This window comes from Poecilia reticulata, chromosome 9 (assembly GCF_904066995.2).
Source record: "Poecilia reticulata chromosome 9, P_reticulata-male-v2, whole genome shotgun sequence".
NCBI classification, from domain to species: domain Eukaryota; kingdom Metazoa; phylum Chordata; class Actinopteri; order Cyprinodontiformes; family Poeciliidae; genus Poecilia; species Poecilia reticulata.
In genome coordinates this window covers 7,804,339-7,830,299 of record NC_088838.1, presented here as the reverse complement: position 1 = coordinate 7,830,299, position 25,961 = coordinate 7,804,339, and the positions used below count along the sequence as shown (strand labels likewise).

The following is a 25,961-nucleotide window of genomic DNA, read 5'->3' as shown; positions in this document are numbered from 1 at the left end:
TGTCCCTTACAATTCAACGTCAAAAGCGTAATTTTGTTCAGGCAGTGTTTTGGACGAAAGCGGGGCCCTGACGCTCAGCATTTTGAAAGCGTCGCGGTGAGAAGACACCTAGCATTAGCAGCCGGGGAGAGAGGAGGAGGAGGTTGGCATGCTTCACTTAAAATATTTATTTCTAGCCAGCAAAGAATTATGTTTTAGTTGCAAATATTTTTATAACTATATCTGTAGTAAAGTCACTGATTAATATCCTGGTTAGTTTTGAGTGTTTATACTGTGTAACCATTAGCTTGTCATGCTAAACGGCTAATGACACTGAACAAACTGTTCCTTACATCAAATCATTAAGCTGGTGTTAAAGTTTTTTCCGAGTCCACATCTAACACACTGTTTCACAGGCATACCCTTGTAGAGCAATTAGTTACGCCTTAAACGTGTTAAGCATATGTTAACTCGCATACATATCGGTTATATATTTTGTCGCTATGTTTACGTTTCTGCATGTTCAAACGTTTCGTCATAAGCTGTTATATCTCATGTTGACAAGAGAAACGTGATATCAAGTTTATCAAGTGTTCACGTCTTGCGTTTTAGTGCAAGGTGCTGCGTTCACGACACACGGAAAATACGTACATACACCGATCAGGCATAATAACTTAACCATCTGTGTGTTTGTTCCCTATTTGTTGCCAAATCAGTCTTGACACATGACATAGGGTCACTCAGTACCTGAGAGGGGCTGTGGTGTTAGCTGCAGATCCTGTAAGTTCTGTAAGTTGCAAGGTGGAACCTTCCTGGATCGGACTTTTTTTTTTGTCATATCTCACAGATGCTCGACTTGATTTAGACCTTGGGAATTTGAAGGATAGATCATCCCCTCAGGCTCATTTAAGCAGGATAACGACCCTGCAATTAGACACAAAATCGTACTTGCTGCCCAACTGGTTCCACCCACTGGTGTGTGCCATAAGGATGAGACCATCAGTGTTATTTCCTTTACCTGTCAGTGGTTAGAATGCTATGCATAGCTGGTGCATGCATATGATTTTTTTGTATTTGTTTACAAAAGGTTAGGATGCTTATAAAATTAGTACAATGCTGTAGAAGTTAATCAGCGAGACCCGTCTGATGTTGAAACCCGTCTCTGGTGTTTTGTATTTGACACTGAAACGTTGTTGTTTTCTGTTTAAGTGTTTTGTGGCTCAGTGGTTATCGCTTTCAAGCCGTGGGGTTAGGATTTTCCTACGAACCACGAATGCATCGTGCGCCCTGCCTTTAAAGTGAGCATGCGCATGACATGTTGTAAACAATGAGACTATTCCAGACCGTCTTGAGCTTTGTGTCTAAGTTTATCTGTGCAAAACTAAACGGTACTCCATACTTGTGAACCTCTGTAGCGAGATGTTCCTCGGTGAGTACAGTGACATTATTGCAGATGGATGCCATCGCTTACACGTGGATGTTTATCAGCATCATTACCACGTATCAGATTTGTCACGGTACAGCCCGAAAAACCCGTCTCGAATGACATACTTGGGCGTGACAGCATGCGAAAGAACAGTCCAATATTGACTCCCCGTGTTCAGCTCGCTGTGCAGTTGCATTCGTCCTTTTATTCAGCATTAATCATTTCCGCCATAACAAAGCAAAGCAGTTTGATGTGAGCCGTGTGTTAGCTTTCATACGCTCTCACTCCCCGGCTTCTTAAGCTCGAGCCTTCTTGGTTAGCAAGCTAGCCAGCTGAGGCTAGCCTAACTTTAGTGTCGTCTGTCCTTCTAATATTATGTTCGGAGTGAAACTTCTACTATTAGTATACGTTTTACGAGTGTTTTTTTAAAGTACTCTATTAATAACCTTGCATTGAAATTAATTTGAATGATAGAAGGCTATTATAAATATTAAATGCATCCTACACAATGAAAAAGAAACACATTTTTGTCGTTGGCTAGCATATTTTATCTCTTAAAAAGCTCCTTAATGTTAGAAAAAGTGATGAAATTCGCATTTAAACTTAGGCAACATTCGAAAAGATTAGGTTAAAATAAGTTAGAGATATCAATCCCTATGTCACGTTTTAGTTAATTTCCTTGATGTTGTGCACCTTCAAAGATACACAAATTAAGTTATTTATAGCCTTATAATTTAATTTATACAAAGATTTTCAATTCTATATTTTTGTATTAGTTTTTTATATAATATTAAGACAGTGCCATATTTTTCTTTCTCACTGTGATACTAAGGTTTTATATTTCTTTATGCATAGAGATTCTCCAGTCAGTCGACAAGAATGTGCAATTGGCTGATTTTGCATGTTGATACCATCTGTGATTATCAAGTCAGATGTAAAAATTTAAAAAAAGTCAAATGACTCAATGGAATCTGCTTTATTTTCTTGCGTAGAAATGTTTTAATCTACTTTGAATAATTTATTGCGCATTCTGTACTGTGTGATAATAACAAGGATCAACTGAAACGTACATTTGGATGGAAATTATTTTTTTATTTTGTAAAGTGCCTTGAGATTTGTTGTGAACTGGCACTATATAAATAGACTGAACTCAGTTGTATTTATTGAATTATAACTAAGAACTGCAACATTTTGTCAGTATATCAGCTCATCCAACCAACTTTGATGCACTTTTCGAGCTTGATAAAAATCAGATAAGGCTTCTGAACATATTTTTTGAGGAAAAAAACAGGAATTCTATGACAGCTGGGAAAAGCCTGATTGGTGCTTCTCTTAATTCACTTCTTTACGCAGTGTTTAAATTATGAATCGCAGTGATTGTAGTTGCTTAGAGTGTGTGTTGCGTTCCAGGGAGCTGAAGAATGGAGGCTGTTCTGACCAGGCTGAAGGGGCTGAGCGCCGCCGAGCTGTCCGAGGAGTTCGTCAGAGCAGACCTGAAGTGTGGCCCCATCACATCGACGACCCGAGCCACCTACGAGAGGAAGCTAGCCCGAGTTCTGGCCGGACAAGAGGGAGCTGCTGCCGCTGAAACAGACAGCAGCTGTTCATCCCAGATCACAGACGGCGCCGCCAGTTTCTCCAAACCTGCGGCAGGTGACACCTCAGCAGTTTCACTCGAGTCTGCTGCAGCCGGCAGCAGCAGCAGCACCTCTCAGAGAAATGGTGAAGATTTAGACTTTGGATATGGTGTGGGTCTAAACCCTCCCGATGAAGAGGAGATCTCAGGAAAGTCAGATTTTAACAGCTCGGCCGACTGCAGCAGCTCTCAGTTTAAAGCAGAAACCCCTTCAAAGCCAGCACAAGCGTCTCCGACGTTTTATTATGGAGTCTGTCCGCTGTGGGAGGACGTTTTGGCACGAACCGGTAAGATGGAGAACCTGCTCCGCTGGGATTCATGTAAATGTTCTTAACCGTTTCTCTTTGATGAGAAACAACACATTGTTTACTGATGGATTCTTAGTGTGCAAATAGCAGTTTGAATCTATTTTTAACTGAGTCTAAAGTCCTTCTAAAGTTTATCCTGACTGTTTTCAACTCTGTTTTTTGTAGTTTTTCTCCCCAACTTTTTTCCATTTTCAGCATTACTTGTGTAGATTTAACTAAAACATGTTACTTTCGATTCACTCATCACGTTGTACTTTTACTGTAACAGCTTCTTGTGGAGCATTTTAGTCCAAAATTGCCTGAACAGGCTCACATTACAGATGATTGGGGGGGCGAGGGGAGAGCAGAGAAGCTTTCCGGAAGCAACGGAACAGAAAGTGTGAGGCCGATCGGGACATTTGGCTCCTGTTCTTCCTGTCACACTTTGGGACTTTTGATGTCGACCACACACTAGGGACTTTGGAGTGGATGCATTTTGTCATGTTGGAATTGCAAACTTCATTTTCATTTTATTTAATTGGGATTTTATGTGACAGATCGGCAGAAATTTAGGAAATATCTCTTTTGGCTTTATAAATCAGGAAGATAAAAGTTACAGAATTAGAAAATCTGGCAATGGTTTTGGTAAATATTGTAATGATGACATTAAGAAAACGTGATGGAAACGGGTGGGCCTAGAAGCACTCGGCAATGTAGTTATCACCAAACAGGGTTGAGTAACTTTGTGTGTGTACCGCAGAGGGAACACATGTTTACACGGATAAGAAAGACGCACTTCAAGCTGTAAAGTCCATGAAGGGTGCACGCTTCAAAGCCTTTACCTGCCGGGAAGATGCAGAGAGGTTCTCCAAGGGACTCTGTGACTACTGCCCGTCTCCTAGCAAGTCCACACCCTGCATCTCGCCCATCAAACCCGGACTAGTCGTCGGGAAAGGTGAGATTGTATGCGTGGCGATCAGACCCGTCGCATTATTTGGAAGACTGGAGTAAAATCACAATTTTTTATTTTTTTTATCTGATCTTTGAGCGCCGGTGTTATTTTATTTAAAATTTTTATTCTTTTTGGCGTGACAGAGCACGTGGAGGTGGACACCATCAACAGGGAAAAGGCCAACAGTTTTAAAAGCCCGAGGAGTCAGGACCTGACAGCCAAGCTCCGGAAAGCCGTGGAGAAGGGGGATGAGCAAGCCTTCAGCGAGCTCGTCTGGAACAACCCGCGCTACCTGATCGGCTCGGGGGATAATCCCACTGTTGTCCAGGTGAGAGCAGGAAGTTAATATTTTGATGTTACTTGGCGTTCGGCTACGTTTACACAGCAGGACTTGATGCTAAATTACAAACACACAGCAGCGCACCGTTCATGGAAGTAGTATTGGATTGAGCCATTTATGGATGGAGTTTAGAGTTGATCAGCAATAGGAGCACATATTATTGTTGGATCATCATAATAATAAGAAAGCTCAACTAATAGCGATGGCCTTTTGTGGTGCATTGACTGGAACTTCTGCAGAGACGTCTGTTTGGATAGTCGGAGTTAATGGTGGGATTGTGATGTGATGCGCTCCACACTTCTTTCATATTTTCATAATCATAATCTCCAGCCTTTGTTTTTGATTTACAGTATTTAGATTTTTCCGATGCAGGAATTTTGACGCATGTCTCACATCAGTGACACAAAAGTCAGATAGAATGTGGCGTGACGCTTCGAAAGCTGTCAAACTATCACTAATCAAAATAGATGTTTGGGGGGACAAAAAGATGGGAAGTGGGCCACTTAACCTGCGGTGGAAAAGTCGGATGTGTCTCATTTGGAGGGGAAAAAAAGTACATCTGGGTCGCATTTGTAAGTTTCCCTAATTCTTTAGTAGATGCTAAAAACACTGTTGGGATTTGTGGTCAGATATTTCAGCCTGCATTTTTATCAGATTTAGCTTTTAGTCTACATTAGTTTGTGTTTTTTGGTAATTTTTTTATTCAGCATCAGTCTCTGCAGAACGTTTAGCTAATTGCTCTAACATAATGGTGTGACAGGGTTTGTGGTGCATTCACGGTCGTTGCTTTCAAAGTCAACTCCAACCATCAGAACCATTGAGTTGCTGCCAACCTGTCAAACACTTGCAGCCAGTTTGCTGCTGAGGTTTCCTTATGTTCTTCCCCCAGATCTGAACTTCGATCAATTCTGGTGTCAGTATTATGCATACAGCATGACTGAATTCAGTTTAATTTAGGCAAACATGACTCGAGAAATTCCCCTTTTGTCTGTCAAGAGCATTAGATAGAAGAGGAAGAATCCAACCGTGTTTGTAAAGGTCACACATGCATTGATAACAAAAGCTTTTAGCCAGCCTCCTAAACCAAGGCAAAAACGTGTCAGCTTTCTGTTGGAACAAGCTTCCCCCCTGTGCACGAGGGGCCGTTAGTCAGAAGAGGTGTTGGATTTAGCTGAGAAATCAAACTTTGCAATAATATCTGCTGAACACTCAAAGGCCAATCTCGTCTCCGTTTTTTTTTTCGTTTTTTTTTTCTGTTTTACTGAGATCTGAGATTTAGTATTCGAGTTGTTTTTATCAACACCTTAACATTTTTCACACCCAGTAGGTTTTTTTTTATTACACACACTATCCACATAGTGAAATATAGTTGTGGCAGGTTTATGTTGATGGGGAAACTGGTCAAAGCTGATGGATAGGCTTGACCTAAATACAGGGCAATGCTGGACAAGGAGAAAACCAGATGGAACCTCCAAAACACTTGAAACCTTGGGATATGTTTCGCTTTCAGCAGAACAACCTTAAACTTAGACCCAGAGTTATAAAGCAACATTTTTTATTTATTCTTTTTTAATTCAAGATGCAAAATAATAGAAAAAAACAAATTGTTGTATGTCCCCCCCAAAAAAGCTGCAGAGGTTTAGATCAAAACATGTTCATCTGTTTGAGACCCAGTCAAAGTTAAAATCTTGAGCTATTTTGCAAAAAAAAAAAAAAAAACAATCAAAAATATGAGCAAAACTTTCAGGCTGTAGTTGTTCAAAGTTAATGAGGACGTCCCATAAATGACATGCAGCTGTAATTTCAGCTAAAGGAGGTTCTATAAAGTAACTACTCATTGGGTGGGGCTGTGGGAGAGAGGCTAAATACAGATGGATGTTCTTACTAAAAATTAGAAACTATCCCTTTCCTCTTACTTCACAGCTATGAACTCAAAGAAATCCAGGCGTTTGTGGTTGTAAACGTGAAAAAAGATCAAAGAGTATAAAGGATTTTTTTCTTTTTGCCAGGCAGGCGAAGGGGATGAATCCACATTAGAATAAATCTGAATTAAACGCCCGACTTCCAGAGTGAAAGGGTATCCATTGCTACTAAACCTGATGACTCTTTGGTTGTAATTTTGAAGCCAGAGTTCCACAAACTCTGGAACGTCTCTTCTATTAATAGAGGAACCCAGTCCGGCCTGGAACCGTGACGTGTGTTGATGCATAAACATCTTTTCCATTGTCAGCGCCAGCCTGCAGCAGCGACTTGCTTTCAGCCAGCGTCAAGAAGAACATAGCCGGTGTTGGAGAATAAGAAAATACAGATTTTCTTCCCTAAAATGAGATGCCTTCAGTAAATCTGACCCGAATGAAGCTGAAACTAATTGGGATGTATGATCCACTATTTCACTTCCGATACCAATATCTGAGATTTAGTATTGGCTGATATTGATCCGATACAGAAAAACAGTGTTGAATTGACTTGAAATGTTTCTTTTTTTAAATAAAGCACAAGTATAAGTGTACTGAATGAAAAATATGTTTGATTACTGTGCACCAGTGTAGAGCACTTAAATACACCACCCGTGTCACAAACTGTTAGTGTTTGTGACATATAAAACAACACAACTTCAGTTTGTTCAGTCAGCACAATTACTAGGAGTAGAACAGCCAATGCAAAACAAATAATACAGAAACTGACAAAAACAATGGGTCAGACATGTCAAAATTTACTGCAACCCAACATCTTTCAAATGGTGCAATTAAGAATTCTAAATATAATGCAACATCAATAATGAATCGTGACATTGCTCAAAACACAAATCATAAAATTGGACTCAATAGACTGGGCAACGGTCACAATGTGCCCAATCTAGATATTGTTTCAAAATTGATTAAGATATTAATATTGGCCTCGTCTCTTAAAAATAAAGTAAATTGAGGAGTTTTGCCTAAAACGTATTTATAGACAAAGGTGTTTTTATCTTGAATGCAAAATGTATAGGGTATATTTTTATATAGGTTTGGCTTAATTACTGCTGTGCATGTTTTGTTTTGTTTTTTCTAAAAAATTTTTGCAAATGGCTTTTTAAAGTCTGTATACCCAAAACTACCGTAATATATAAATTAACAATTATGTCAATAATTGATTAATCTGATGAATTGTTGCCTTTGTCTCTTGATTTCATAAATTCACCACATAGTGTCTCGTCATGAGGCATTTTAGCATAATATTAACAATAGTGCCAGTTTTGAGCCTTTGTTCTTTAAAAATAAGCGGACGGTGACAAAATTTTTAACTTCAGCTGGCGAAGTTGGTTTCTGGGTGTCATTTCTACATGTTATATTTTTTTCTACCATCAGGAGGGCTGCCGGTACAACGTGATGCACGTGGCGGCCAAGGAGAACCAGGCGGGGATCGCTCAGCTGCTACTGGACACCCTGGAAAACCCCGAGTTCATGCACCTCATGTACCCAGACGACCAGGAAGTCATGCTGCAGAAACGAATCCGCTACATTGTAGACCTTTACCTCAACACTCCAGATAAGGCTGTCAGTTTTAGCTTCATAACCTCGACCCCGCTGACTTGTACGTCGTTTCGAGATGCATAAGGAGAGTTTTCGTTTCTGCTTCAGAGCTTTGAAACGCCGCTCCACTTTGCCTGTAAATTCGGATGTCCGGATGTGGTCAACGTCCTCTGCTCGCACCCCGACATCGATAAGAACTGCAAGAACCGGGACGGCCAGAAGCCCTCTGACGTAAGGAGTTATAAACACTTCCTCATCTTGACAAACTCCTAGTCAATATTTACCTAGTCGATATTTAAGAAAGGCTTCATTAACATGTGAATGCACACATTCAGAGCTGTCAGTCAGCTCGCTAGAGAAAAAAAACATTCTTATTTTTATAAGTGTGTGAGTAGCTGCAGAGAGTGTGACCTTTTTAAACTATGTTGGCAGTCACTGACTAAATAATGGGCTAATTATAGATGGGCAAATTGTTCTGACAACAGTGGCTTGTGCAGACTTTGCGTCGCTCATTTGTTTTCCTTTCCTTCCACAGCTTATTTGTAGCAGGAAAAATAAAACCGCAGAGGTGAAACAGAGAATAAGTGACTACTTGGAGGGTAAGGATGACCTCCGTTTGTTCTTCCTTCTGCCTAACATGGAGCCGCATGCACCTAGAAGGAGCAAGCTAATGAGCAATCGGGGCGTTTTGAATTTGATTTTTTACTTTTTAAGTTATGTTAAGGACTAAAAATATTTGTTCAAAGCTCATGGGGATCAGCTGATTGATGACTGGCTGGTCGGAAGCTAAAGACGCAATCTGTACATGAGCGCACCGGTTTATAAGGCGCACTGTCGGTTTTTGAGGAAATTGAAGATTTTTAGGTGCGCCTTATAGTGCGGAAAATACAGTACTTTTGAACAGGCAATACAGGACAGCCTAACCCGTGTTGTGTGTGTGTTGCTTAGCTGGCCAGTGAAAATGTTATCCAAATTAGACGCATGGCCACAAAAACCTGTGTAAAATTTCTGTTGCGTTGCCTCACAGACCGCTGCTATATTCCCTTACTGAGGGCGACCGACAACACCTCTCAGCCCATCATCGGTGCTTCCTGGTCGCCAGAGTCCTCTGAGAGCCTCTCTCTGATCCAGCGACACACAAGGAGCCCCACGGATCCTTGGATGACCGTCACAGCCTTCGCCGGCCCACTTAGCCCTTCTAAAGCAAGTTCACTACTCTGTAGCTTGGAAGCTCTATTCCCAAAATAAACCACTGTCACCAGTTGATGACAGCAACGTATTGTCATATCCTGCAGGCGGATGATTTTCGTCGATCCTGGAAGACGCCACCGAGAGAACGGGCCGAGTTCTTCCACCACATTCTTAAGTCCGACCCAGACAGAGGGGCTGAGAGAGTGGGCAGGTATTTCCTAAGCCTTGCAGTCCTGACAATAGTGAGTAGAAGGTTTCTGCTGTCTGACCACTGAGTAACTAATCGGTAACTTCTTTGAATTCAGAGACCTGGCTCATGAGCTGGGGCACCCCTGGGCTGAGTATTGGGGCTTCCTGGAATGTTTTGTGGATCTGTCCTCCGCCGAGGGGCTCCGTAAGCTGGAGGAGTATCTGAGCAAGAAGGATTTTAATCACAGGGCTCATGAAGGGGCGGGGCCAAACGAGACCAGCAACAGGTTCAAAACTCCCTCACCAGGTGCCTTCTGCTTATTCTGAGAAGCTGCAAAGTCTTAGTTAGTGGAATAGAAAATAAATGAACTAGAGGTGCACCGATGAATCGGCATCGATTTCCTTCTATTTGGGAGATTGTGGCAGACCGATATTTACACAAACCGAACTCATCCACCAGTATTATGTACCTCAGCAAAGATCTGTAAATCAGCCCACCAAGTCACGTCTTCACGTGTGTGTGAGAGGTGCTCGTCGCCCCACTGTTGTCAATTTAAGTGATTTTTGTCCTTATAGTTTGCAACTTTTCAGACAAAAAAATTCTGTATTGGCCAAAACTTGAATCTGGGAATCGAGCTTTTTAAAGATCCGTGATTGGTGCACCTCTTGTATTTACTGATGTTATCACGATAAATTAATCACAATAAGCATTAAATAATATGATAAATGCCCACCCCTATGACATTTTAAGAATTGTTTTTTTGTCGTTGTACTTGTCATGATGAATTTATTGTCGTTACAGTAAATTTTAATTAATGATGTTTGAAGAACCTCTACACTGTTTGCTCAATGAATATCAATACATTTTAAAGCGTGATTAAATGGGCAGTTTAGTTATTCAAATCACATTTTTTGTTACTGTTGTCCTAAAGAAGCATTTTACAAATGGAACTGCTTTTCAATAACAGTATTTATTTTTGCCTGTCAGCCATACATTTACCTAAAAAAGAAGTAGTAAATAGTTCTTGCTGTACCTTTTATCGTTATCACAACAGCACCAGAAAATATCCTGATAAAACTTTTAAGTCCACACGGCTCATTCCTAGAAATCGCCACAGGAAACCATGGATTTGCATGTTTCTTTTGTAATTGGCTGCTTTCTAAATAAATCCATCTCGATTATTCATTGTGGTCCTAGGCAAGCCCAAAAAATTCTGCAACTCCATTTCAGTCGGTGCCTTCCTGGACGAGGGCGACGACATCAGCCTGGAGGAGATAAAGAACCGTCAAAACGCGGCGCTCTCCAGCATCACCTCCTCCGCCGCGTCCAAAGACACCTTGAAGGGTGCCGTGGGCGGCCGGGAGTTCCACATCGCGCTGCGCCACCGCGGCGCCGACCTGATCGAGAACGCCGCCGAGCAGGACCTGCTGTGCTGCTGCGACGACGGCCTCCTGTCCCCCGGCGTCGTCTGCAAAACCGGAGCGTGCTCCTCCTTGTCCTCGTCCAGGGATAGAACTCACAACGGAGAAAAGGCGTCCCCGCGCGGCTCTCCGTCCTCCTCCTGCATGCTGTCGCCCATCTCCAACCTGATGGCGGAGTTCGAGCGCATGTCGCTCCACGAGCCCGCGGACAGCCCCGCCGGCTACCGCGAGCGGCGGAGCGGCAGCAGGAACCGGCACAAGGATGGCCGCAACTCGTGCAGCTCCTTCTCGGCCACGGACCTCAGCTCGGGCCTGAACCGCCTGTCTCTCCGGCAGGACGGCAGGGACCGGGCGGAGAGCGGCGGCAGCAGCAGCAGCGGGAGTTCAGATGAATACTTTACCGCCGAGGAGAGTCTAGAGTCGCTGGGGAGGACTAGAGGGTCGGCGTCTGGGGTGCGCAACTTCTGCGCGAGATCCAAGTCGTGGGACCACGGAGGTCGGGACCTGAGCAGCTCCAGCTCCTCGGGGTCCTCGTATAAGTCTCTAGATAACTCCCACGAGTTCCTACCCAGGACCCCGCCGCACTTTAGGAGAGGACTTTTTATCGAGGGGTGAGTCGCGTCGCTTTCTTTTGCTGTTTTTACATCTTTAGCAATGTCAGGAGGAAGTTGGTCATTTCAAACTGTAGGTTATTGTTGCTCAAGTGAAACTCTAAATCAGGGGTGTCCAAACTTTTCACCACGTTGGCCGAAACCATCAAGTTGAAAATGATTGCGGTCCACAAATATGCCAGTCGCATTAACTCAATTAATTACATGATAAATTAAAATGAGCGCCATCACTTCCATTATGATGATTAATATTTAACAGAGACTTCATAATTAATTTTATTTGTAGTTTTATTTATTACTTTTAGGTTCTTTTTTTTATTTGGTTATGTGAAATTTCAGCTTCTGCTCCAGCTTTCCTTCCACAGTGGGTCATGACTGGTGAGGACTGAGTGTTTTGATAATAATGCAGCTGATGAATCCTGCGTGCTTTAACAGGGACTCGCCCACCAAGCTGGACAGCGAGGTCATGTCAGCGTTGCGGGACGCTGATATCGATCCACAGAAGTATCCCAGTGTGCATAAATGGAAGAGCACAATGAAGTCATACTCTTCATCGGACATGCAGAGGTCAGTGGGTCGGCTCTCTTTTTCTTTTCTTTTTTCTTTTTTTTTTTAAGCTTTCAGTATCTAATGACTTCAAATTATAGTATATAATATGATCCTAAAACTCTAATGAAGTGTAATGTTTTCACAATATTAATCTGAATATTTCCAGTCACACCCAAAACCACTGACTGAATATATCTGCAGGACTATGTAGTCTTCAGTGTCTTGTGAAACTATTCACTCCCCATGCATTTTTTTTCACGTTTTTGTTCATCAAGCATAAAGTTCAACGTGTTTCATTGGGATTTTATTTTATAGACCAGGATGTTGTGAAGTAGAAGGAAAAAAAATGATGCACTGAAAGGATTAATCGTGATTAATCGATTGGTGAAATAATTGACTAATTTAGTTATCGGTTAATCGTTAACTGGAGTATAGAGACTTTAAAAAAAGGCCATTTGCCGAAAGAACAACATACATGGAGTAGTAATTAAGCTAAAACTAAAATATATATAAACATCTAGCATTTTAGATAAACTTTTGTTTATAAATATGTTCTACCCAGAATTTTAGTGGCATTTTTAGATTCACTTGGTTTAAATTCTGTAAACAAATGAATAAATAAATACAAATTTTCTATTAAGCATCTTTTGCTGTGCATTTATGTTTTTAAGCAAAAAAATAATCGACAAATCAGCTCCACACTGTATCGATTAACTAATTCACGTGTTGATAGATTTTTTTTAGATTCAGATGTAGTTTAGAGTACACTACAAATGATCAAGCGTTCACTAAAGGGACACTTTTTAGGCAATAAAATTTTTCAGGTGAATTTTTTATTTGCATGTCTTTATGTATTTTTAATATTATACAAAAGAGGCTCAAGTTGATAATTGCAAATCTGGAGCATATTCTCTCTTTTTGTCGTCTGATTAGTCAATTAATTGTCAGAATAATCAATAGAACCCTTAATTACTAAAATACTAGTCGGCTACGGCCCTGCTTCCTGTTGAAGGATGGAACCGATAAATAAGGATACTGTTCAGGAATGTTTTATTTTTAAGCAGTGGGTCTCTTCTTGCTTTTTTTTTTATATACCTAAAGCCAGATTTATAGAGTGCACAATTAATCGTTTTTCTACCAACAGGAGCTTGGCCCAAACCCATTTAATTTTCAGGTGTTGGACTAAACAGTACTCTGTGATTTTTGAAACTGTAGGAGACTGTTTTAGATGCAGATGCATGCAACATTACTTACCGTATTTTCCGCACTATAAGGCGCACCTTCAATGAATGGCCTATTTTAAAACTTTTTCAAATATAAGGCGCACCGCATTATAAGGCGCATAGAATATACGCTACAGTAGAGGCTAGAGTTATGTTATCCTTCCACTAGATGGAGCTGCACTAAAGTGAATGTCAACAAAACAGTCCGACTCCGGTCGGTGAGGAGAGCCTTCCGTGACTGGGCCGGGGCGTGGCCGGACGATGGTCACCCTTCTCCGTTTGCGCACAGCATGTTGGTGGAGAACGTGGTGCTAAATGACCTGCAGACGACCTGATTCTAGACGGTCAGTAGGTAGATAGGTCAGTCAAACTTTATTAATAGATTACAAACCAATGTTCTGACAACTATCCCAGCATGCACCACGCTTCTTCTTCTACAGGCAAAAATGAAGTCGGTGGCTGCTTACCATAGTTGCTAGACCTGTTGTGGCTCAATATTGGTCCATATATAAGGCGCACCGGATTATAAGGCGCACTGTCGGTTTTTGACGAAATTGAAGATTTTTAGGTGCGCCTTATAGTGCAGAAAATACGGTATTTTTGAACAGGCAATACAGGACAGCCTAACCCGTATTGTGTGTGTGTTGCTTAGCTGGCCAAGCCCTGTCGTGAAACCCCGACTCAGGATGCAGCAGCAGCAGACCCCCGGTTCTCCCGGCAGCGGCCTGATGTCTCCCACCGGTCGCTTCAGTCCAGTCCGCCACGCTGCCTCGCCAGACTTTAGCCCCAGCCGGTACAGCCCTGCCAACGTCAGCTACATCCAACGCCTCCGCTTCAAGCACCTGAGTGAGCCACTATTCTAAACTGCCCCCTCCCTCTTCCTCACTTCTACCAACACACACACACACACACAGACTCCCGCCCTCCACCCCAGCTACACCCAGGTCACAACACCCAGAGCTCAGAAACCACCAAACCTGACTGAAATATGCACAAGTGTCTGGAAGATTTGTATCAATGGATGTATGGTACTACTAATGTAAAACAGGAATTCTCATCAACATTAGACTGTAAAAAAAAAAAGAAAAATTGGAGCATCTGAAATGTTTGTTGACGTACTGTACGGGTGTGGAACTATGTCAAAATTCATGAAAACGTGTTTGTGACAACTGTGAAAACACCTGATCAGTCCACTTTTTTTTATTTTTTTTTTTTATACTTTTTTTTTTGGGAATATTGTGAACACATGCCTCACTTCTCCCCCCTTTCAAAAAGTAAAAAATAAAAAAAAAGTTCAGCCGGTCACTAAAAAAACAGCAACCCATATCCGTCGGGATTCTGTCACCGAACAATGTTGTGGAAAATACTGAAACGAGTAAAAAAAATTTCAATATTTTAAATATTTTTTTGTACGTTGGTCAGTAGCACAAAAAATAATAAATGTTTTTATTAATGGTGTTTAAAACTGCCATTTCCTGTGTTGTTCCTCAGTTCAGGAATCGCCTTAATTTTCTGAAGTGATGGATCCGTTCTGTCGGTTTAGACTAACTTTAGCTCGTACATGAGATGTACGAGGAGACGAAAGGAGAAAAAAAACCGGAGATCTTCCATATTTTTATGTTGATCTGTAGTAAAAAATTATCTTTTTTTTCATGTCTACCAGATGGCTCTAATATGTTTTGACATTCTGCATCCCATTAAAGGCAGCCTTAAACAGTGCCATTTCCTGTTTTGTTTTTTTTTTGTTTTTTTTTCAGAAGCATGTCCTTCAGTGCATAATGGCACTAACCAACCATAAGTCAGGTTTAATTTGGTTTTTCCTAGCCGGACATCAGATTTAAAGCTGATTTAACAGAATGGGGTTTTTTGTTGTTTGTTTTGAGCACTAGAGGGCGGTGTGACCCAACACCACCATCCACACCTGTTTAATATCTTGAGGATCCCATTTGAGACAACATGTCAACTAAGCAGAAGCTGCCTTATGTGACTAGATGAGTTGCATCCAGTATTTATATCCCTTCTAACGATGCAAAAAATAATAATTTGACTCCTGGGGGGGAAAAAAAAAACAAACAACTTTAGTCAACCAAGTTGTGTACCAGGAGTCTCGTTCTGACTACAAGTGGCTTACCGCGTATTCATGTTACATGTTGAGGTTTTTCAGAACTGAGTCGGTTATATTTAGATGAAGGTTGGAAAAACAAAAATTATTTCCAAATTGACACCATCCTCACTCGAGTTGAGAGCAACAAATGTTCTGAATGTATTTTTCTAACCTTTTGTCTAAGAGCACAATCCACTTCACCAAGAAGATTGTATCGTCATTCTCGTGCTCTTAGGTGACGAGATCGAGTTCTGGTCTCTGAATGTTAATGAATGTGGAACTTTTCAAAAGTGCACCTAAAAAAAATAAATTTGAACATGCTTCTTGTGCTTTTAGCATTCTGTATTTTTATTAAAAGAAACTTTCATGACTTTTTTTCTTTATGTACAGACTTAATTTGCTTTTATCTAACCAATAAACCTTCACTCCCACCTTCCCTGCTGTTGTGTGTTCAATGCCTTTATTTTTTTTCTGGCGAATGTTTAAGTTCTGGCCCCGGGAAAGAAAACGCAGCAAGAACCCAGAGATGTTTTAAACTCTTTATTTACCACAATACAACAAATATACCTTCAAACTTAATTAAATGCAATATTTTAAGCTGATGACTTGAAATGCATTGACCACTAGATAAATAGAGCCTTTTTGGTGTAAAAATTTGTTCCTTCTGTAAAAGTTACATTCAGCAGGAGTTGCTATGCAGCCGTTTCTCACTTCTCTTGGTGATGGCGTTGGAAGTAATCGCAGCAGCACAGTCTCATATCATGATGCAAGGTTGATTATAAAATGAATTCATCAAAAGTTTATTTTCAAGACACTTGAGGAAAAATAATAAAAACTGAGATTTAACCCTGAAACCTTTTTGTCTTTTTTCCCTTAAAGCTGCTTTGTGCTGAGATTTTAGGTCCGTGTCAGTTTATCTGGAGGCATGAATCCCGCATCTCCCAGGGTCCTGAGGGCCACCCTGCCGCTCGGGCGGATGGTGAGCCAGGTGATGCTGCCGTTGTTCAGGCCCATGCGCAGCCAGCCCTCAGGGGGGAACTGCAGAGCCCTGAGTGGGGAGAAAGATAAATGATTACACCGGGAAATTTACATGTGCAGGTTTTAGAGATGCTGCTTTGAGTTTAATCTGCTTTTAAGAAACATTTAACTGATTCTGACTAAAGTTTTTTCAGCCAACTAAGTGAAATATTAACTAGATCTCTACCAGTGTGATAAAGTTTCCTATACTGAGTTTTTCCAGACAATGTTATTTTTTTAAAATTGGATATTCACTTAAGATAGAAATCTAGTCCCTGTACATTTTTCCTTCAAATGTTCTAGATGTGTAAGCTGTGTAAGCTTTCTGGGCATTTGAGTACAAAACATTTAGTAAAGTTCTGATCTTTAAATTCAACAAATCAAAGACAACAGTGTTCAAGACGGTTTATAACATGATCATGTGTGTTTTTAACTCCACTGCCTCTTTCTGCTTGGGGTCAGCCCTGTGGATGTATATTTACAAATATAGCTGATCAACTCAGATCAGCTATATTTATAAATCTATGACACTTTAACTTTATAAATCTGGACTGATTATCCCACACTTAGCAGATTCTCTGAAACATGGTTTGTGATCTACAATACATTTTGTTTCTAAAAAAATCTTTTGGCATCTAGTATGTAGTAGATAACTAGAAAATGTCTGAAAAAATTTAAATGTGGTCTGCCAAAAGTGTGCGCATCAAACCAGGGTTCTGATGGTGAAAATTAGCAACAACGCTAAGGTTAGCTAAAAGGTAGTAAATATCATATTGGGTATCAATAGCATATTGACCAACATGAACTTACTCCATTCAGTATGCTAAACATAGCTAATATAGCAAATATTTTCTAAAATGCTTATTTAGGCTGTAGGGCTAATGTTAGCATGAGGGCTACCACTACCATGTAGAGCGAGTAGCATGTTGGAGCTACCACTAGCATGGGGGTTCTCACCAGCATGATGACTAACATGACTCCATGTAGTAAAGTCTAGATGTTGTATAAAAATTTGCTAAAATTATATTAGCTTAAATGCTACCTGAAGTGTGTGGGCTGTCACTAGCATGTTGATACTACCGTTAAAATGTGTTAATATTGTAGTATAATTAATGTAGAATAGTTGTACTAAACAGTGCGATTATAGTATCTAGTATAGCATAATCATAATACTTAATAATGTATCATTACAGTAAATGTAGTATGATTATTGTTAAAAATAGCTTTCTAAAAGTTGGCTCCCAGCTGGTGCCACATCCCAGCCCATTTTAAATTGGCTGTTGCCAACACGCAGTTTGGGTAGGTTATGGCGTCCCCCATAGTTTTATGTGACAAAATCTCCCTCCTTGTTTTCTTTGAGTAATTATTCGAACATTTGGAAGTACATGAAAATGTATGCAACTGATGAATAAAATTTATTTGGGGGGTAGGGGGGAAAGACAAAACAGCAGTGTAGTGTGTTGGACAGTGGTTAGCCAAGCAAAAAGCTGCAAAACCAAACTGTGGTTTGAGTTGAGCCGCCGCCGCCACAAACCTGCAGACAAAATAACGGATGACATTGGCATGACACACGATGATCTCATAGCTGTCCTCTTTCTGCTTGGGGTCAGCCCGGTGGATGTAGCGGCGGAAGGCTGCCTCAATGCGAGCTCCGTCTTCGTAGTACTGCTGGAGGACGGTAAAGAGGTTGAGAGCCAGCTTTGTCACATGAGAGGGTTCAGTCTGAACCCCATCGTTCTGGGCTAAAATCACTACATGGTGCCAGCTGCTGCACACTGCCAGGACTGGATGAAAGGTTTCCTTCCAAAGTCTGATCCATTGCCTGAAAAAGCCTTTGGGGGAGAAAAGGCTATAGAAGCTGCTCACTGTGCATCTAGGAAATAAAATGTGGCCAAATTTACTTTGAGAATTCTTTGAGATTACTTCTCAAAATCAAGACATTAGAAACGGTTAACGTTATGCGTACCAAAGTATTCAGAACTGGAAGGCTAATCTATTTTTTGGCCTAAGATGAAGAAAAGCATTTCACTGTACATTAAAACATGTCACATTTGTCAATTGATTGGAAAACCCGACCAAGCAATTAAACCGGTACCTTTGTGCCCGTTTCCACCGATATGCCAACTGTTTAAGTGTTTTCTCATTGACTTTGTGGGTCTACTACTGAGGTCAAAGGCAGGAAATGCGTACTTACTAACTGACATGTTTAAGCACTTGTCATCCAGCTGCTTGCCTGATACGAAATGTTACCTCTAGGTCAGTGTTATTAACTTGGTTTTGGTCATTTTGTTCTGGGCCCTCTAGCAGTTCTAGAGGATGTGTGGCACAGGCACAGCTTACTGTGAATCTGGCAAAGGCAACAGTCACTTATCTGGGTAAAGTGGTGAGTCAAGGCCAGACCTGAGCCATACACCAGTTCCCATCTCCATCAATGAAAAAGGTGCAGATCAGAGATCCACAGTTCAGGTAGGAGAATCTGTTACAAGAGCGCTCTACAAATCTGACCTTTACGGACAAACGGCGAGCTTGCTTTTGGTTTCAAACGAACCCGGCACAATGTGGAAGAAGGTGTAGTGGTGGCATGAGACCAAACTAGCACTTTTAGGGGCTACATGCACATCACTTGCTCAGTTGATTAGAAGATGAATCAGGCAGAAAACGGGACGATTCTGGAAGAAAACCTGACTTTAAAATAGTTAAAGCAATAAAACAGCCATAAACTTAGTCAGATGATCAAAACACACTGAGGAGTGACGAAGTCCAATCATAAATCCAACCGTATTTGTGACAAGGCTATGAAAATGATCTGACGTTCAGACTTTATTTAATCTAACTGACTATGAGCTACGTTGCAAAGAGTAAGCAACTACTTAATGCTGGGAATGTCAAGTACTGGCAGTGTTCTGCAAAGCATCAACTCACAGTGCAAAGTGACAAAATGTGAAAGCTCCAGGAAGTATGAGTGCATTTTAAATCCGCCAACACCAATCAGTGGATCATCTCTTATCCAACATCAGGCCTTTGGAAGTTCACTCTTTTCCCACTCCTTCCCTGCAGCAGTGCACCGATAAATCGCTAGAAGCCTAAACAAGTGACATCTGCTCACAAACAGGCAGCACAGAGTGAATTTAACAAGAGAAAACAACAACATTGAGCTGACGGTTGATTCTACGGCCAGAGTTCGAGAGTTTTCACTCACCACAGCGTCAGGCTTCCAGTGGGTGACTGGAGGAACTGGTTCAACAGGAGCGCCCTCTCTCAGCAGATCACAGCTCACCAGATCCACACCTACATTTGGATAAGGACACAAAAAACGAAACATTATATTACAATCTGTCTATGAATGACAGCGTGAAGCTTCTGTGGTCTGGTTGATCTCTGAACTACCTGGGATGTATTTGCTGATGATGTGTGCAGTCTCGGTTGCCCTGGTCATGCTGGAGTGGATCAGAACGTCATATTTTAAACCCAACGCTGCCAACCTCTGACCCGTCAACTCGGCCTGCTCACGGCCTGTAAAAAAAGGGAGGGAGACATGAAGCCGGCCGGAGAAATGAACATACTGCAGCAGGCTAGATCAAGACGTTAGGTGACTGTTAAGACCTAGTGGGGTGAGGACCCTCTCTGTGTCGCCGTTTCCACTTAGGTTATACTGGGAATGCCTGATGAGGAGAATGTGGCGCGTTGCTTTGGGCTTGCTGTTGTCCTGCTCAGAGCTGGGGTCTTCGGTTACACTCTCCCTCTTCCTCCCGTTGGACAGCACAGACGGGTCTCTCCTGACAAAGAGGTGATTTTGAGATTAGGGGAAGCTTTGTGTAAAGGAAAAGAAAACACCATTGACCCAACAATCGTCAAAGATCATGAGGAGAATCTCTTAATATGGCCTGACAAATCCCTACACTAAACTGGACTTAAACTGTTGCCCTTTAAATTGACTTACATGTCACTGACAATCCATCTCGTGGATTAACAAACGCGTCTAACCCAATTCTTTTGATCATGACTAGGAGTTCTCCAGAAGTGTCCATCTGATATGACAAAAATGTATGGATTGATAAACTAACATGTACAGAATGATGCACTGCTGCCTTGTTTGTGTTTGAAGAACTGAATGTCTTTATGCAGGCGACATAGAGTTTAAACAGATACGGCGTTTTGACAAATATTTCAGACATGTCGAGCTTATATGTGCCTCCTCTTTGGAACTGAGGCATAATATAAGCAGGACATTTTGAAAGCACACACACACAAACGACAGATCTCACCAGACCAACTAGTTTCATTAGAGGAAGTAGTAAGAAAATCCCATCCAAAGCTTCCCTGTGAAGCTCTTGCCAAGTTGTCCTTACTTTATCTAGTAAGGACAACTTGGCATATTCTCTGTTATACTAAACACGACTGATGTATTTGACCTGCAGAGGACGTAATGGATAAACATCTGGATATCTGGTTGCATAAGTGACTAATGCATATTTACTGCCCTTAGGTAAAGGACCTATGATTTCCATGGCTATCCTTTCATAAGGATGGCCATGGTAACGTCTGCAACTGGGCACAGTCTGAAACTTTAGTGGCTACTAAATGACAGTCATGGCATGTTTTGCAGTATTCAACGACATCTTTATATAATCCTGGCCAATAAAAACGCAGAATTACTGAACAGTATTCTTTTGGCACAACAAATCTTGTTTCATCAATGTCTGCTAGATACAAAAGTTTATCCTTTATAATGAAAGGTTCTCCAGCTAAACTTTTTAACTCTACTGTACTTTCTTTTTCACTCTCTTTGTGTGCTTTGTTAAAGAGGCGTTTCAAATAAGGATCATTTTCCCGATTCTCTTTAAAGTTATTAGGGAGATCAATAATTGGACTTAATGGCAAAGCAGGTTCAGCAAGTTCTGAACTGCTTTTGTTCGACAGCACAGAAATATGCATCAGTTTTCTTGAACCAAACTGTCCAAGATTGGTAAATCTTCCCCTAAGACAGTGTTTCTCCAGTCCTGAGGCTCCCTGTCCGAAATATTTTGTATACATTTAATGTATGCAAAATATATAATTTTATTTCTTTTGACTACTTTAAGCTTTAGCCAATCAAACTCTGGCTCTTACCACTGCTCTTTCCATTAAAGAGCCAGGCTTGAGGCAGGCCTCTCCCAAAACGGCTGCCACTAAACACAGGAGACATTTCAACCACACACAAAAGGTTTGTAATGCTCACTCTAGAACTAAGGTTAGAGAAAACCACATTGCTTCTCAACACTGAGGTTTTTCTACACCGTTGCTCCTAAACTTGTTTTTCAGTTTAGTTTTGCTCCTTAATCAGGTCTTTTCTGATGAGACAACTGAAACTCAACAGTTGGAATCAATGAGGTCGTCTCATAATTCGTTTCACATCATCACCACCCGTTAAAAGAATTACACTACAGTTTTAAAGATAAATCAAAACAAAATTCACATCACAAATGCCGTACCTGGCATTTGACAATTTCCAATATCACTCATCTAGGCTCTCATTATTACCAGCCTTTAATTAAAAGCTCAGGTATAAACCATGTTAACATTGACCATGTTTAGATATTAAAGGAGCAGCACCAGGCTGGTTTAAATAGTGTCTGTTAGTTTCCAGCTTGTTCATGTGAACGGTAAATCATCTTAACACTCCAGGGTTACTTGTGGAGTACCACAGGGCTCTGTGCTTGCACCAATTCTTTTCAGTATATGTATCTTCTTGTATATTTTAAAATTTGACAGTATACAGATAAAAACTGCTTTGATTTAATTGATATACTATTTATGTAGCCGTTCAGAGGGTCACATAAAAAGCGATTGCAGGCCGGATTTGGCCCCCAGGGCGTCGAGTTTGACAAGTGATAAATAGACTGAACTGAAATTGAATTAAATAAAAATGGTGTGGCAGATAATGGTATCAGAGTAGATGGCCATCCCACATATTTCAGCACACTGCAGGTCAGCTAGCTGAGAAAAGCTTGTTAAACTAAACTAACAATAAATAATTCAGGTTGGAAAATAAACAAGATGTGAAAACTGATCCCTCTTATTAAGGTGAGTTCTTTAAAACTACATCTGGTAAGCAACAAGTGGAACACGTTATTAAACCTATTGAATTTATGCATTTTTACAAGCAAAAGGGATGAACTGATCAGTAAACATATTAACTAGGGAATTGGTACAAATTTTTTTGGGTGTTTTGTCTGCAATTGCCTTAACCAACTTTGCAGTTTTAAAGAAAACATGTTATACATCTGTTTGCATTTTAGTGTAAATATCACATCGGAACTGTCCATGTCTAATTAGGAAAACCAGACTGTCGTGAAGGAGTGAAAGAGCCTACTTGTCCCAGTTGAAGTCCCAGCCAGGTCCGGTCGCGACTGGTGTGTGGTTTACAGGGGTCCGAGCGGGCTGCGCCGCATGCAGGACTGCAAATCTCGACCACCGGCTCGCTCCCTCTCCGCGGTGCTCCCCGAAGTATCCGCGGGAGTCGGCGGCAGCAGCCGCGAACACGACGGCAGCAGAGCCTCCAGCGAAGCCGCAAATCAGTTTTAAAGTTTTACGGTACGACATGCCGCCGCCGAACAGGCCGAATAATGTGGGCTAATTAGCTGGACTTAACGGGTCTGCTGTAAACAACACGACGCTGTTTATCCTCTGGGTTACTTTAGCTGGAAGTCGTTTAGCTGTTAATATCAACTCTAGCGATGTAGACAAAAACAGCCGCTGTGCGAAAGATATGATATGGACGGATTCAGTCAACTGAGAAAGTCGGTGAACATGAACGCAAGCTAATCAAAGCGGTGCCTTCAAATAATACGGTGGCCCGTGTGAGTCATAAAGGTTTAATTTCCGTCATTTTATTCCTTGTCACAAGAGGGCGCTCTTGTACTTGTTTAAGAAGTAGAAACACATTGGCAGGGAGTAAATTTACTCTGGAACAAATATACGAGCTTCTTCGACGGTGGTTTACTGTTTTTCAAGTGGCATCTGACAAAAATGAAGGTTTTTTTTTTTTTTTTTACAAAAAGTTTTGAGGTTTTTGATCACTAAAACTTAGAAATTTCTTCTTTGGAAAAACATTGTTTTGAGCCCAAAAAAATTATATGTTTTAGAAGTTGAAAATTTGCTCGACAAAATTCAGGTATCTATTAGTAAAAAGTATTTTCTTCGAAAAGAAGAATTTCAGTTTGAGAAGTCAAAAATTTGCTCGTTAAAAAATATTTCTTTGACAAATAAATTTTCAGCTTTAAAAGTACAAAATCTTCTCGACAAAACTCAGAAATGTGTGAAGAAAGAAAAGCGTAAAATAGCAAAAATCTGCTAAAAAAACAGACAACCCAGGTGAAAAAAAAGTATACTTTAGTATACTAATTATTAAGTGTACTGTATATCTGAAGTACACTAAAAATACACTTGGACCAATTTCGAAATTAAACACACTTAAACATAATTGTACCAGAATACACTTTTAATATATTAAATAAAAGTATACTTTAAGTGAACAAAATATGAATGAATATGTATACATTTTTAAGTGCCCTAATAATCTTTTACTATTTATTAAAATTGCATACAATAAAAAAAGGATAATCATGATGTCATTTTCAAGAAAGTACTCAATCAATTTTCAGATGTGTGATGTAAAACCTTATAATCAACGGCAGTAGCTCCAGTTCATACTCCAGACCAGATGGTGGCGGTGTTGCACACTTTCATTTATCTAAAAAAACGCCACAAAGAGAAGAAAAAACTTGAAGCAGGGAAGATAACAGACGCTGTTCAAATTCGCCATTTTTACTTGCATTATATTGCCTTAAAAGTAGAGAAGGCCTTGACAATAGTTACTAATTTTGGTTAATTCAAGCTGGTGACGTCCTAGTCCAAGTTAGACGACAACACAACGGGACAACAACCGATGGAAATGGAATGTGTGCCACAAAAGGAGCCCGAAGGAACGAAGGCTGCTAAGTGTTGCTAGCTGGTGGTAAGTTTGCTTATTAATTATCTTCATTTAATTATAAACAGTGCCGTAAAGATATATAACGTACGTTGGTTTCCTAAATAATTATTTTATCAATTTTATTGTGACTTGTATGATTATTACTATAGCAACCATTCAGCTTCATGTTATAACTGCATGGAGGTTGTTTGTTGCGACTTATACTTTAATTCATAAACTAACCTGGTTTTAATTAAGCTCCATAAGACATAAGGTTGTGGTTCTAACTCATTCATCAATGATTTTATCTTCAACATATGTTTGCAGTCTAAGCAAATGAAGATGAAAGAGGAAACCAGAGAAATCAGGTATTAGGAAACCTAAAGACTTTCCTGTCTCAGAAGAAGCTCTGGCTCCACCAGATCACCAACCAGCTCTGGGGATGAACCTTCACATCGTCTTCATGATGTAAGTTTGTTTTTTCAATGAGGAACTAGCTACATTTTCAACAACAAAAACTGCTGTGTTACCAACACCAAGTGCTTAATAAACATGATTTGATTTAAAGGTAACTGGAAAGATTTTTTCTCTTCTTGTTAATCTAACATTTGTCTTTTATACATTTTATTTGTTGTTGACTTTCAGGGCCCTGTGACGGACTGGTGACCTGTCCAGGGTGAACCCTGCCTCTCATCTGATGGCTACTGGAGATGGGCACCACCAGCCCCCCTCACCACCCTGCAAGGATCAGTGTGTTCAGATTATGGATGGAAAGATTTTAAGGTAGTTTGTCTCCTTAAGTCCACACTTAAAACAGCTTCACAGTTATTGCCAACATCAACTGATTCTATGACATTGCTGACTATTTTTTTCTACTTCTAACATAAACAGGCAAAGACGACACCCAGAAATGTTTTTCCATCCCAGGCATCCGGTCCTAATCATCATCAGTTCTTATGATGTCACATACATGGCGAGTCCACAATGTCTTAAAATTGTATTATTTTTTTATCTGCCATTTTTCTGTTCTCTTTAAATACAAATACCTTCTCTGTTTAATTGCTCTATTGTTCTTTTTTGTAGGATTCTGTAAGGTGCAGTGAACGAGAATGTTCTGTCGTTGATCCTCACTGTCATGTTTTATTGTAGCACTTAGATTTTCATGTTCATGTGTTCACTTTTGATGTGTAAACTGATCATTTATGTATAGTTCATAAAGTTGTGAGTAAAATTGGACAATTTTAAAATGTCGGTAATAAAACAAAATATTTGAATTACCTTGGGGATCTCGTGTAATTAATCTTTCCATGTAATTTTAGCCTAAAACAATGTAAGTACTGTAGTGCAGTTATGCATATCATGTACAAAATAGGAAAGTAGGAATAAAGACAAATTAAGAGTAATTAAAATTGTAGTTTATTATCAATAGCAGGAAATCAAAAATAAAAATTAAGTAATTTAAATACATTACTAATATATTAATAGTATATTTAAAATATATTTGAAGTATATTAAATATATATTAATATAATTCTGAGACAGAATTATTACACTCAAAATATAATATCAAAA

The 25,961-nt window shown here is 40.3% G+C and overlaps 2 protein-coding genes and 1 long non-coding RNA gene across 7 annotated transcripts; 2 read left to right on the top strand and 1 right to left on the bottom strand.

Annotated features, from left to right (window-relative positions):
- Window positions 1-40: 40 nt before the first annotated feature.
- Window positions 41-15,857, top strand: ankle2 (ankyrin repeat and LEM domain containing 2). 4 transcript variants are annotated; one of them, XM_008417621.3, is made up of 13 exons: window positions 41-142; window positions 2,816-3,328; window positions 4,089-4,283; window positions 4,424-4,608; window positions 7,968-8,156; window positions 8,241-8,363; window positions 8,668-8,731; window positions 9,160-9,335; window positions 9,428-9,534; window positions 9,629-9,819; window positions 10,711-11,545; window positions 11,981-12,112; window positions 13,970-15,857. In XM_008417621.3, the coding sequence occupies exons 2-13, from the start codon at window positions 2,827-2,829 to the stop codon at window positions 14,178-14,180; spliced, it is 2,910 nt and encodes a 969-aa protein (XP_008415843.1). In that variant the 5' UTR covers window positions 41-142; window positions 2,816-2,826; the 3' UTR covers window positions 14,181-15,857. The 4 variants fall into 4 exon arrangements, with proteins under 4 accessions (XP_008415843.1, XP_008415844.1, XP_008415845.1 ...); XM_008417622.3 differs by lacking the exon at window positions 41-142 and adding an exon at window positions 739-954; XM_008417623.3 differs by lacking the exon at window positions 41-142 and adding an exon at window positions 1,278-1,408 and having other exon boundaries at window positions 10,744-11,545.
- Window positions 15,858-15,946: 89 nt separating this feature from the next.
- Window positions 15,947-23,256, bottom strand: pgam5 (PGAM family member 5, serine/threonine protein phosphatase, mitochondrial). 2 transcript variants are annotated; one of them, XM_008417624.3, is made up of 6 exons: window positions 22,791-23,256; window positions 20,042-20,214; window positions 19,826-19,951; window positions 19,638-19,726; window positions 17,973-18,106; window positions 15,947-16,469 (listed from the first exon to the last, which is right to left on the bottom strand). In XM_008417624.3, the coding sequence occupies exons 1-6, from the start codon at window positions 23,018-23,020 to the stop codon at window positions 16,319-16,321; spliced, it is 903 nt and encodes a 300-aa protein (XP_008415846.1). In that variant the 5' UTR covers window positions 23,021-23,256; the 3' UTR covers window positions 15,947-16,318. The 2 variants fall into 2 exon arrangements, with proteins under 2 accessions (XP_008415846.1, XP_008415847.1); XM_008417625.3 differs by having other exon boundaries at window positions 17,973-18,103.
- Window positions 23,257-23,278: 22 nt separating this feature from the next.
- Window positions 23,279-25,667, top strand: LOC145552754 (uncharacterized). Its single transcript, XR_014088846.1, has 4 exons — window positions 23,279-24,434; window positions 24,717-24,857; window positions 25,035-25,172; window positions 25,281-25,667. It is a non-coding gene; the product is annotated as an uncharacterized LOC145552754 (long non-coding RNA).
- Window positions 25,668-25,961: the final 294 nt, after the last annotated feature.

Excerpts from the sequence above, each read along its gene's own strand:
- ankle2 (XM_008417621.3), top strand. The coding sequence starts at position 2,827 with ATGGAGGCTGTTCTGACCAGGCTGAAGGGGCTGAGCGCCGCCGAGCTG. Across the intron at positions 3,329-4,088 it reads GGACGTTTTGGCACGAACCG|AGGGAACACATGTTTACACG; the intron begins GTAAGATGGAGA and ends TGTGTACCGCAG. Across the intron at positions 4,284-4,423 it reads CGGACTAGTCGTCGGGAAAG|AGCACGTGGAGGTGGACACC; the intron begins GTGAGATTGTAT and ends TTGGCGTGACAG.
- pgam5 (XM_008417624.3), bottom strand. The coding sequence starts at position 23,020 with ATGTCGTACCGTAAAACTTTAAAACTGATTTGCGGCTTCGCTGGAGGC. Across the intron at positions 20,215-22,790 it reads TGGGACTTCAACTGGGACAA|GAGAGACCCGTCTGTGCTGT; the intron begins GTAGGCTCTTTC and ends CCTCTTTGTCAG. Across the intron at positions 19,727-19,825 it reads CATCAGCAAATACATCCCAG|GTGTGGATCTGGTGAGCTGT; the intron begins GTAGTTCAGAGA and ends ATCCAAATGTAG.